This window comes from Mus caroli, chromosome 9 (genome assembly GCF_900094665.2).
Source record: "Mus caroli chromosome 9, CAROLI_EIJ_v1.1, whole genome shotgun sequence".
NCBI lineage: Eukaryota > Metazoa > Chordata > Mammalia > Rodentia > Muridae > Mus > Mus caroli.
Window position 1 is genome coordinate 41662951 of NC_034578.1, and position 12026 is coordinate 41674976.

At 50.9% G+C, this 12026-nt stretch overlaps 2 protein-coding genes across 9 annotated transcripts; both read right to left on the reverse strand.

Moving 5' to 3' along the window:
- Positions 1-2798: 2798 nt before the first annotated feature.
- Tmem25 (transmembrane protein 25) lies at positions 2799-8117 on the reverse strand. 8 transcript variants are annotated; one of them, XM_029481726.1, is made up of 9 exons: positions 7980-8117; positions 7465-7558; positions 6922-7233; positions 5358-5648; positions 5030-5161; positions 4716-4746; positions 4444-4544; positions 4225-4311; positions 2799-4072 (listed from the first exon to the last, which is right to left on the reverse strand). In XM_029481726.1, exons 2-9 carry the CDS (start codon positions 7532-7534, stop codon positions 3999-4001), a joined length of 1098 nt encoding a protein of 365 aa, XP_029337586.1. In that variant the 5' UTR covers positions 7535-7558; positions 7980-8117; the 3' UTR covers positions 2799-3998. The 8 variants fall into 8 exon arrangements, with proteins under 8 accessions (XP_029337586.1, XP_021027647.1, XP_029337589.1 ...); XM_021171985.2 differs by having other exon boundaries at positions 2801-4072; positions 7465-7561; XM_029481728.1 differs by having other exon boundaries at positions 2801-4072; positions 7885-8117.
- Positions 8118-8195: 78 nt separating this feature from the next.
- On the reverse strand, positions 8196-11567 carry Ttc36 (tetratricopeptide repeat domain 36). The gene is made up of 3 exons (XM_021172431.2): positions 11199-11567; positions 10101-10289; positions 8196-8532 (listed from the first exon to the last, which is right to left on the reverse strand). The coding sequence occupies exons 1-3, from the start codon at positions 11305-11307 to the stop codon at positions 8270-8272; spliced, it is 561 nt and encodes a 186-aa protein (XP_021028090.1). The 5' UTR covers positions 11308-11567; the 3' UTR covers positions 8196-8269.
- Between the last annotated feature and the right edge of the window lie 459 nt (positions 11568-12026).

Sequence of the window (12026 nt, forward strand, 5' to 3'; positions counted from 1 at the left end):
CTCACTTTGTAGACCAAGCTGGCCTTGAACTCAGAAATCCGCCTGCCTCTGCCTCCCGAGTGCTGGGATTAAAGGCGTGCGCCACCACGCCCGGCTTCCTTCTGCCCTTCTTTCACCTCCCTTTCTCCCCAAGCAGCCCACAACCCCGAATCTTCCCCAAGGCAATCATGGACATCTGCTCCTACAATCTTACATTCTTTTATTTTACTTTTGTTTGTGTTGTGAGACAGCATCTCCTGTAACCCAGCTTGGCTTTGAACTGTCTGTGCAGGCTGGTCTTGAAGGCCTGATCTTCCTGCCTCCACCTCTACCTCCCAGGTACCAGGCCTATAGGCATATTCAGCAAACCCAGTTTATTCTTAAATTTGTTGACCTATTTGGATAATAGACCAAGACCCTCATTTAGATGGGCGCTTGCCCCTTACCAGCAAGGAAGCAAACAGTAATTTCCAGACCTCACTTGGCATCCCACCCAAGCCACAGCATTAGATCAGACCATTTTTGCCCAGTCACATGCCAGCATAGTGGTCCAGGTTTCGGCTGTTCCTTCGTGTGATGTCTCCATGGAAACTTAAAAGGTCAGGCCTTGGAGAGTTTTCAGACAGTCAGATGCAGGGAGGTTCCCAAAAGGTGGCATGCATCTTACATATCTTTGTGAATTTTAAAATAATCGTCTTTATTTTAGACTGGTTCTCTGTACAGCCTAGAGTGGTCTACAGTTCACTATGAAGCTCAGGCTAGCACGAATTCATTATCACCTTTTGCCTCTGGGTACTAGGATTACAGGCCTGAGCCACCATGCCCACTGTTCACCCCTTCACCTGCATTCTTTGACCATCTTTCATGAAAAATTGAGAAAAGTGTTTCTCTGGGTTCTGCAATATGTAGAACTCCGAGGAGCAGGTTGTGGGAACGCCTGTGGTTGGGAGGCACAGGCAAGAGTGTGTGACTCCGGGGAGCACGGCTGTGACAGTGTTTGGAGGAGCTGCTTAAGTGGGGTGGAAGTGGAGGAGAGATTCAGGAGCAATTTGGAGTGGTATCAACTGGTTCCCAGCCAGGAAACATGAAACCGTTCTAGACTTTTGTTGGGTTTTTGTCGCTGTCTTCACACACACCAGAAGAGAGCATCAGATCCCATTGCAGATGGTTGTGAGCCACCATGTGGTTGCTGGGAATTGAACTCAGGACCTCTGGAAGAGCAGCCAGTGCTCTGAACTGCTGAGCCATCTCTCCAGCCCCATTCTGGATGTTTTTTAACCAAGGACTTTTAACAACAACAATTTGGTGACAAAAGTATGGGGAAGGAACTGACAAGATGGCACAGCAGGTAAAGGTGCTTGTCACAAAGCTTGGCCACCTGAGTTCAATCCCTGGGACCCACATGGTGGAAGGAGAGAACTACCAAAACTTGTGTTCTGTAAGCCACGTGCACTTGCATGAACACGCACACACACACACGCATACGGGCACACACACAGTGGAGCATGGTAGTTTAAAGGTTAGTATCTAGGAGGGGGCTGTGGCCAGATGATGCTGAGGGCAGAGGAGGGTTGCAGAGCCTCACCTACCACTGCAGGGACTTTGAGCAAAGTTGTTGCTTCCTCTCCCACCTCCTCACCTCCCATGACAGACAAAATGCAGACCAGGAATCGGGACCCAGCCGCACAAGAATGAGGAATTTTCCTAATTTTCCTCTGTCCATGTGGAAGCTCTGAGCCCTGCCCTTGGAATTTTTATGGGGACCTCATTGCACAGGCTTGATTGACTTCAGGACAAATAAGTAGAAATAAAACCAGACCCAAAGACTGTGATCCAAAGACCCAAAGATTGCTAAGATGCTGTGGGGTGGGAGTGGGGGGAACCCAGCAAGGCCTCTGTGTTTGGTCCTTCAGTATTCCCTCCTCTGTGATAGACCCGCTAAGAGAACCAAGGATGACACTGAGATATTTTAGGCTTAAGCAACTGAATGGGTAACGGAGCTGTGTACTGACAGGGAGAAAGTGGTGTCACAATGGATTGCGGGGAAGGCTCCACTGTCAGCCTGATCAACACACACAGACTGTTCATGAGTCTTATAAACTCAAACCAGCTGTGACCACGTCAGGCTTGAGGCTGTGTTGCTGCCTCATTCTGACACTAGGCCAGGCTCTCTGCTTTCTCACCATTAGCGTTAGAGTTTGCCTTATGGGGAGTGGAAGTGTGCAGTGATCGCTCCGTCAGGGCTCCAGGGAACAGACCGCTGTAGCTACCGCTCTTATGGTCACTACTAATCCACATTAGACTAACAGATACTGAACTGCTGCTCCTGGCGGGTACTCAGGTCCCTGCTGTGTGATCGAAAACATTTAATACAGAGAAGACTGACATGGTCCTTACACAAGGATAATGTGATGTGGAAATTCATGAAGGGGTCCATAAAACTTTTTTTTTTCCTGTTTGAATCTGTTGTATTTTGTACAGGGCATTATCCTCTTGCTACTTTGTGAATAAATCTGCTTAAAATGTCAAAAAAAGAAAAAAAAAAAAGAAAAGAAAGAGGAGGAGGAAAGGCTAGTGTTTATGCACTGGCAAAGCACTTGTGTGGCACACAGCAGGCCCTGCAGAGGACGTGGGGTTCATTGAAAGCATACGTGGAAACACAGGGTGGTAGTACATGGCTATAATCCCAGCAGGAAGTGACTGCAGGAAGATAAGATCACATTGTCTCTGTCCAGTGCTGAATTCATGGCTAGCCTAGACTACATGAGTCTCAAAAAACAAACACAAGTAAAGTTTGAAGAAATGAACAAACACTTCTGTCTTTGGTCAAAGGAGTTTACTGTGTGTGTAGCACTGACCTAACCAGTAACATGAGAAAAATTACAAAACAAGATATGAAGAAGGGAAAATAGACTCCGCACTCTGATGTTCGCCAGTCATTTTCAGGTTGCTTTTTAAAAAGTATGAGCTCTTTGGAGCTCAGTGGGCTCCTGCTTTCTCTGTCCCCCCCTAAAGCTTCTGGCACTGTTGGATTATATACCACTGTGACCATCCCCTAAAGAATAGGATGGGGCAGCCAGGTTTGGTGGAGAATAAGGCTGCATGGTGGGAGAGACATGCGGAGAGGGAAACCACCAATCCTCAGTGCTCAGAACACTCACAGTGAATTGCGGAAGGCCAAACATGGGGAACCCAAGAAGGCCCTGGGCCTTCCTCTCTTCTGGGGAATGTGCTTAAAATGCAGACACTTGTACAAAATGATGCAGAGCTACATGTCATCCTGGGAGCCAGCCCATCGGTCACCTCTTCTTGCTCATCTTGTGCTAACACCAAAAGCTGGCACCTGCAGGCCCCAGCCAATGGGGGGTCTAATGCCCAGTGAAGAAGTTCTAGGGTATGACCGATGATACCCAAGAGGAGGCGGGGACAAAAGGGTAGAAAGATATGCAGCAAAAGGGACTTATTTGTGCTTGGCCAGGCCCCTGGGCAAGGGGCTGGTTCCTGAGCAAAGAGCAGTTTGGTTGTATACATAGAGCAGGGGCTAAGTTTTCCCTGAGGGAACAAAGCTGCATAGCATAGGAAGGACATCTGAGTTGTGCAGGGACCCTCCTGTCCCCCACATAGGCATTTCTCTGCCTATGTGCACAAGGTGCAGAGGATACTAGGGTAGGACATATAATAGGCCCATCTCTTAGATGTTGGGTGACACCTGAACGCACCTGGCCAGGGTTCTGTGTGCCTGGACCAGGTTATCACATGCAGGGCCCCAAACTCAGTGAGTGCAAGGGGCTAGTTCCGACCAGGGGTCTGCCAAGGGTACCCATGCCTTGCAGGTTAGAGTGCAAAGAAATACACATGCATGACCCACAGGGTATCCTTGCCAGGCGGGCCAGATGGCAGTGACATGGTTTCTTCATGGTCACAACAGGGACAGGCAGAGGAAAGCTTGAAGGAGACACCAGGGTGGGCACTCTGGGGGAGTCCACAGGTCACCTGGGCCTCATGCCTCACCATCAAGCTCAGAGCCAAATCTCATCACTGCTTACACTGGACACCCGGTAGATGTAGCCCAACATCGGGAGACGGATGAAACCTGTGGGTCAGAGATGCCAGGAGATTAGGAACCCTGGTTCTCTGGAGCTTGGGGAAGTCTCTTCTGTTGGCAGCACTCAGGGGCCTTGGGTATAACAAGCACAGGGAATGGGAAGAGGAGGTGGGGGAGAACAGGAGATCTCTGCTCATTACCTCGGCTGGTGAGGAGGCCACCAGGCTCGGCTTCTAGAAGCTCTGGACGGCTGCTATGCTGAGCCATTGGCCGCTCTGTTGCTTTCCCTGTGGGTGACAAATGGAGTGGTGCCCAGGACAGGGTTTTGTCTAGTGGGATTTGTCTCCTCCTAAGAACCAGGGTATCTCTTTCTTAAAAGTTCTGAGCATTAAGCACAGGCAGAGAACTGGTCTGGGTACCTCTGAGATCTGGAGTGAGGTCATTGAGCTGAAGGTTGGATGGGAGGGACATGTTCTCCCGTGGCAGGCGCACATTATTCAGTTTCAGGTTATTGGAGTCACTACAGGATAGACAAAAGCTAAGATAGACCCTGGTACTAGCAGGTAGGTAGTCTGCTTTGAGGCTCAAGCCAGACCTCCTAGAAATCCCAGGTTGCCAACTGTCCTTTACTTTAAAATTCAGTGATTTGTACTTTAGTTCGGCCCATCTGCCCAGCCCCAGGAAACATTACCTAGATATCAGAGAAGGACGCCGGGAGGGGCCTGAGGACAAAGAAACCATGTCACAGAGTCAGTGTGACCTCCCATCCTGGGCTCTGCCCCCTGCCCTTTCAGACTCAAGACCACTGAGCTAAGAGTCTATCAAATACCCAGTCCTGGCCCTGGGACCAGAGATCGCTTTCCAGCGCCCGTCCCTGCTTCCTGCGAGGCATGCAGTCTCGCCCATGGCCTCTCCCTACCCACCTCTGCCTGCACCTCTGCCGCTCACCCTCCAACTTCACTGATACTCTTCTCCACCCTTGACCTCCACTGCCTCTGGCCCTACCTTTTGTTTTCTTCTCTTTCCTGCAGACCAGGCAGGCCACCAAGGTACTGAACCCCACTAGAGTGCCCAAGGCAAGTCCTCCAGCCACAACGATGCCCAGCAGTGGCACTTCTATCCGTGTGGCCAGGAGCCCTGCAGATTGTTCTCTTGTTAGTTTCCACATGAGCAGTAGCCTGACCCTGACATGCCACATGTCCAACTACTCTCTCCTTGCCCATGGTGGCTGGGGATAGCTCATTCACAGGATCTACCCCCAGGGCCACCAGTCTTTCCTTTCCATTCCAGGACCCCTGCACCCACCTGAGGGTCTGCCATGTTAGTTGCTCACCTGGAGCTGGAAGAGAAGCGCTGGTGACACCCACGTCATTGGTGGCCACCACCGAGAGGTTGTGTGCCAAGCTCCGGAGCTGCAGCTGCACAGTGTGGTTGGTGAGCCAGGGATAGTTCTGAGCATCCAGCACCAGGAAGTCAGAGGCATTGACAGTCACTGGCCCATCCTGGTCAATCCAGGTGACATTAGCAGGTGGGTTGGCCCGTACTAGGGCAAACAGGACAACCAGAAGGCCTGGGCCCTGAGCTTCCTGGTATTTGGCTCCAACCTGGGCAATCTCTGGTTTGACTAGAGTAGAGCAGAGAATAATCTGCTTTCATTACAACCCTCTACTCTGGCCCTTTCTTCCCAAATATGGATGGGAGAAAGGGTCTGAGCCTCTCTCAGAAAAAAACATTAAGGAACAGGTAGCAGGGTCTCCTGGTACAGCATCAATTCACAGTGATTAAGAGTAGACAGCCAGGCTGGAGAGATGGCTCAGAGGGTAAAGAGCACTGACTGCGAAGGTACTGAGTTCAATTCCCAGCAACCATATGGTGGCTCACAACCACCCGTGATGAGATCTGATGTCCTCTTCTGGCATGCAGATGTACATGCAGACAGAGCACTCCTACATTAATCTATATATCTATATCTATATACAAGGTTTTGCCAGGCAGTGATGGTACACTTTATTTGTTTTGTTTTGTTTTTGATTTTTCGAGACAGGGTTTCTCTGTGTAGCCCTGGCTGTCCTGGATCTCACTTTGTAGACCAGGCTGGCCTCGAACTCAGAAATCCACCTGCCTCTGCCTCCAGAGTGCTGGGATTAAAGGCGTGCGCCCCCACACCCGGCAATGGTACACATTTTTAATTCCAGTGCTGCTCAGGAGGCACAGGCAGGAGGATCTCTGTGAGTTCAAGATCTACAAAGCTTCTAGGTCCACAAAATTTCCAGGACAGTCAGGACTTTTATATAGAGAAACCCTGTCTTGAAAAACCAGAATAAGAAAAAAGAATAGAAAACTACTGGGGATGTAGCTCAGTGGAAGCAGAGACAGGGGGATTTCCAGTTTGGGGCTGCTCTTGGATAAATAGTAAGACTGTCTAAAATTTAAAAACCTGGGCTGGGAATATAGCTCAGTTGGTAGAGTGCTTGCCAATCATGAGAAAGGTCCTGGGTTCGGTCCTCATACCACATAACCCTATGGTCTCTGCACTGGGGAGGCAGAAGCAAGACGATCAGAAGCTCAAAGTTACCCCTGGAAAAAGTCTCAAAGTATAAAAATAAAAAGACTAGAGAGCCAGACAAAGGTCTAGATTTGCATCCTGAACCTACTCCTTAATTGTTGGGCAATTAAATCTCAAAATGTTGGGCAGCTACTTAACTTGTGCCTCAATTTCTCATTTGTAAAATAGGGATGAAAATAGAAATTCCCTCATATCGTGTTTATGAATGTCCTGTTAAAGCTAAATGTGTCATGCGTATGAGTAATCTCAGCACTCTGGAGGCCGAGGCAGGGGATTGGCAAGTTTGAGTCCAGCCTAGGCAATGTAGTAAGACTGTCTCAGGAATACTTACATTGCACATTGAGGATGACAGAGGCATTGGCTGGCCGGCCACTCCCTGGGTCCTGCAGGGAGCAGTTAAGCTCATGTTGGGAGCGCTGTGCAGTAACAGTGAAAGTGCTGGTTCCTCCAGAGAAGGCATCCCCGCCCACATTCAGCAGTCGGGAGGTGGTGGCCTCCTGTAGCTGTCCATCCAGGTACCAGGCTAATCGGGGAGTGGCAGAACCTCCTGCAACCCGACAGGTGAAGGCATGGTGCTCATTCTCCCTAAGCGCTCTCTCAGCCCAGGTCTGACCATCAATTTGAGGTGCCAGCTCCCCTTGACCTGGAACACAGCAGGCAGCCGCTGGGAGGCACTTGGAGAGACCACAGTGAGGTCCAGTTACAGAGAGGCAGCAGGCCAAGAGACAGGGCAGCTGGTTTCTCTGACCAGGATCTGCATAGACTTATGGTAGGGAAGTAGGGATAGGGGAACCCAGCCCTGGAGACTGGAGTGGGTATCTTGAGAGGAGATACAAGCAAGCAGGGTCTGGCCAAAGGATGAACTGGGGTGTACCTGAACTTAAGAGGGCAGGAAGGAGCAGCAGTGTGTGCCGGAGGGTAGCTTGGCTTAGAGGCAATTCCATGGTGATCAGGGACCGGCCTCCAGGCTGCTGAGAGAAGAGTACCAGCCATGTAGGCCTAACAATTCCTGCAATAATTTACCATGCATGCACTGATGTAGACTGGCCCACAGTGGCCAAGACACGGGCACAAATAGACACAATCAGCAAGACCCAAAGGAAGAGACCCTATGGCAACACTTCGTCTCTGTGCGGGCATAGAGGCCAGCGCTGACAGTAGATGACCACAGACAGACAGATAGACAGACACGCGCAGGCGCCCTTCCCCTTCCCCCCAAACGATCGTCCTTCTCTTGACCCGATTCACTCCTCGCTGGCCTTGGCTCTCCCTCCCATATCTCGCCATGCACCACTTTTCCAATCTCGGCTGCTCAGGTGGACTTGGGCCTAGCAAGAGAGCGTCGCGGATCCGAGGGTCTCTGGAGCATCCTGCTTTGGGGCAGCTCACCTGGCTCCCTCCCAGAGTGAGCCCCAGCAATTGCTCAAGAAGGCTGAGCTCCGCAGTCCGCTGCAAGGGCGGGGCCCGCGCCAGGCAGGACCAATCGCTGCCCGAGCAAGGGCAGGTGGCCGTTCCAGCCCCGCCCTGTCCCGCCTCCTACCTACCCCCGCCACGGCCTCCACTATGAGACTGGTTAGTAAGCAGGCGGACACAGAGCAGACGCAGTCAAGAGAGTCCCGGAAGTTTTATTGGGTCCTGGTTGGGTCAGGGTCCCCCCTCCATCATTCGGCCGGCCACGTTCAGCGCCCGTTGCTGGGCGCGCGCAGCTGCCCCATCATGTCGGCCAGCATGCGGTTGCACAGCGCGGCGTACGGGTTGAGCAGCACTAGCTGGCGCCGTGCGAACGGGCTGCCCAGTCGCGCAGCCTTCTCGAAGTCCCTGCGGGCGTCGTCGTCCCGGCCCTGAAATCTCGCCAGCAGCCCGCGCTGCACGAAGCTCTGGCGGGCGGCGCGACCCCGGCCGCCGCTCAATGTCACCGCGCGCTCCAAGTCCTCCAGGGCGCCTGCAGGCCGACGGGGAGAGGGCGGCGCAGGTCAGCCCGGTGTGGGCAACCGATCCCCCCGCCCACCTGCGGAGCAGCCCATCCCCTCCTTCGTGCAGCAGATTTTTGAACCACGAGGGATTATTTCTAACCCGAGATGAAGGGTTGCTACAACTGGCTTGTGGGCCGCCCACGGGCAGAGCTGAGATCAAAGTCCAAGGCTCTCCCTGGCCTTGTTCCTGGTATGTTCTAACATTAATGCACCCAAACGTGAATGTTTTCTAGAGGATTTGGCCATTGTGTTAGTGAATCCATCAATTATCAAATAGTTGTAGTTCACACAAGTGGAGCCTAGCACCTACTGTGTGTTTGGTGGCCCACTTTGAACCCTAGAGTTCAAGAAATCTCATTAGCTAACAGAACTGTTTCCTGCTATAGTCAGTCTCCTCTTTTCCAATGCAGACTATGAAAGCGGCACGTTCCCCATTTTTCTCCTTCATTATCTCCACGGTCTTCATTACTCTGTATCTAATTTCATTGGAAGAAGGTCGTGGAGCCAGAGCTGACTGTACTGTTTTATTTTTGTGATTCTCAGAGGAATGTACTTGGATTGAGTTTCAGAACTCATGCCGGAACCTCAGGCACCCAGCTTAGGGTTTCTGTTAGGTCCATGGGCTGCTTTCTTTGGACCCTGTCTCTATTCATATTCTCCAGTTTCCTAAAGAGGCTGCCAGGGCCCTTGCATTGCTCAGCACCATCGTGGAGAAAGGCTGAGTTTCCCTCAGAGGTCCAGGTTGGGAGTGCAGACTGAGCAGCTCTGGGACCAGCTCCGTTTCCCTCTTCACAGCTAGTCTGCAGGAATCCAAGCCTCTACAAGTGGAGTTACCTCTGCATCTCCAGGCTTGCCATCTGTAGGTTGTCAACAACAACCTATGGCAGACAAGCCTCCTGTCATTAGGATGGGGTCCAAATTCTCCAGTGTAGGTTCTAGGAACACCCCACCAGCTAGTCTTACCTATGGCCTGGCCTCCAACTCCTAGTCCTGAGCCACTTTCTCTCAGATTTGCCTGCTGTTACCTAATGATGAGCCCCCTGGAGAGTAGTCTCATGGTTGTTAAGCCCTGCCACCTGGGTTCCTATTCTAGCTCAGCCACTTCTTGGCTGGAGGATGACGAGGAAGCTACTCAACCTCTGCCTTCTTCCTTTTCTTCGTCTCTATGATGAAATGACAATACATACCCTCTGGGGTGGGGTGGGGGGTCATAAGGATTGTTACGACAACCTAGTTGTGTGCATAATGCCTAGTTCCCAGTAACTGCTATACAAACGTTTTATCCTCATGCCCTGCACTTAAAGCCTACTGCTGCCTAGAAGGCTCTTATTAAGTCTATGAGCAGAATGCAGCCTCTTGATTCTCATATAGTCTCATGAAGCTAGTAGGACCCATACTGTCTTGGATTTTATAGGTAAGAACATAGATGTCAGGGAGTTTAGTGTCTGTTTCTCTGCTCTCCACCCACAACCAACTCATCTCTGCTCTTCATGGGAGGGGTCCTTTCTGTGGAGGATCTCTGGTGTCTTCCCCTCACCTGCTACATCCCCCTGGAGCCGCCGGGCTTGGGCTCGGTTGTTGTAGGCAGAGGCTCTGTCAGGTAGCAGGTTAATGGCTTGGCCAAACTTCTCCAGTGCTGTGTGGAGGTCTCCAGCTTCTGCTGCCCTCACTCCCTGCAACTCCAGGGCCTTAGAGGGCTCCAACTGTGCTTGAGGGAAAACTCCATCTGCACCAGGGGAAAAACAGGCATGTGTATGGTAGGGAAGAAAACGGAAAGTCGCCTTGGGCTTTGGCATTCTGACCCCCAAACGAGCTGACCAGGTGTGGGTGCAGTCAGAGATAGTAGCTGAGGTCAGTAAAACCGGGCTCTAACATTGCTAAGAGACCCGAGAAAGAGGCACTGGGTGGTTCTCCTTGGCTAAGAGAAGCTCAACAACTTGTTCAGTGGTGACTCACTCTAGACCACAGGCCCAGGGTGTAAAGCTTAGATCTGAACCGGGTTCTTCAGCTTTTTGGCTTCTTCTCATTTTGCTTTACACACTCGGATACAAAGGCCACCAAACCCATCCCAGGTCATGAAAATGACTCTAGATGTTTTTCAGTTTCTCACTCTAAAGCTTCAGTAAGGCTAAGGCTTACCTCCTGCAGAAACAAAGCCCCAAACATCTTCATTATTAGGCAATGGGCCATGCTGTTCCCCTGGAAGAGCTAGCCTCCATGTCTAGTTTATAACAATGTGTAACAAACGAAGCTCTGCCTGCTGTCAGGATGGGCCAACCGAGCCACCATCCCACCCTGTTTGCCTCCCATCCTTGCTGTGGAGACGGTGGGTGTGATGTTCAAAATGTCAAATATTTCAGGGGTTGACTTAAGCCAGCAGATAAGCTTGGGTCATGGAAGATTTTAGTGGTAGGCTTAGAGGTATGGGACTGAATGACAGAGAGAAACTCTTGGGAGATCCACCCCTGCCAACACCTGAACCACACTTTGAAATTCAGAGGACCTCTCAGACTCCAGTCCCTGAAATAACCTGCAAGGGTAGAACGAGGGTTCCGGCCTCACCATGTCCTGTAGGAAATCTCAGGGGCCTGCCAGGCAGCCTATGGAGGGGTAGACACCAATGTCAAAGGCTCACCTTCATTTCCCTCCTCTGCTTCTTCCAGGTCCAATCCAACGATATCTCCAAAGGGGGTATCGGGGTTGAAGATGGCCTGCAACACTGCCTGATCATTTGGAGTCCCCATGATACCCAGCCCCTAGGGCCCAAGTGGTAACTCGGGGTGAAGGAAGATGGTGGGGACAGGGTAGAGCCTCCAGCTGGCAGATGCTGTGAATGGAGGAGGTTCTGTTTGGGGACCGCCTCAGGTACAGAGGTGTGCCTTCCAATCCTTAGTCCAGCCTCAGTGGCCAGGGTTACTGACCTGGCAGGGTGGTTTTTCAGTATTTCCCAACTGCACCCCCACCCCCAACACAGAATAAACAAATCTTGTTTCAGGTTTAAGGTGGAGCAGAGATGGAAGCTCTGCTTTCCCTTTATTACAGTCTGTTTAAAAAGCACTACTTAACCTCCTATTAAACGAGTTAGGCAAACAGTAACACAGCCCTTCTACCCAGAACCTGAGGTCCTGGCTACACTTCAGTGCTCACTGAAGGTCACTCCAGACAAGGGACTGGTCGAGTGATTCTATTTTAAAGAAGGGAGGCTGGAAGGCATTAGGTAACCCATTGACAAGCCCCTCCCTCCCCCACTCCACCCCCAAGGCCAAAGGAAGCTCAGCAGAGTGCAGCAATAAACTTGACATGTTTATTAATTAAACTATCACTTAAATAAAAAAAAGTGCATAGAAAATAAACATGTTTAAAAACTCCTTTTTTTGTTTTTACAACTATGTACACTTTTTACTTTTACATTCAGTCTTTCGTAGAGAGCTTTCAGCATTATTATTTTTTGAATATTAAAGTA

Coding starts and splice junctions, on each gene's coding strand:
- Tmem25 (XM_029481725.1), bottom strand. CDS start 7,877: ATGGCGAGATATGGGAGGGAGAGCCAAGGCCAGCGAGGAGTGAATCGG. Junction 5,649..6,921: donor TGTCATCCTCAATGTGCAAT/GTAAGTATTCCT, acceptor GCTCTACTCTAG/TCAAACCAGAGATTGCCCAG. Junction 4,545..4,715: donor CGTCCTTCTCTGATATCTAG/GTAATGTTTCCT, acceptor TCTATCCTGTAG/TGACTCCAATAACCTGAAAC.
- Ttc36 (XM_021172431.2), bottom strand. CDS start 11,307: ATGGGGACTCCAAATGATCAGGCAGTGTTGCAGGCCATCTTCAACCCC. Junction 10,290..11,198: donor AGCAGAGGAGGGAAATGAAG/GTGAGCCTTTGA, acceptor CCCCTGGTGCAG/ATGGAGTTTTCCCTCAAGCA. Junction 8,533..10,100: donor GCTCCAGGGGGATGTAGCAG/GTGAGGGGAAGA, acceptor GTCGGCCTGCAG/GCGCCCTGGAGGACTTGGAG.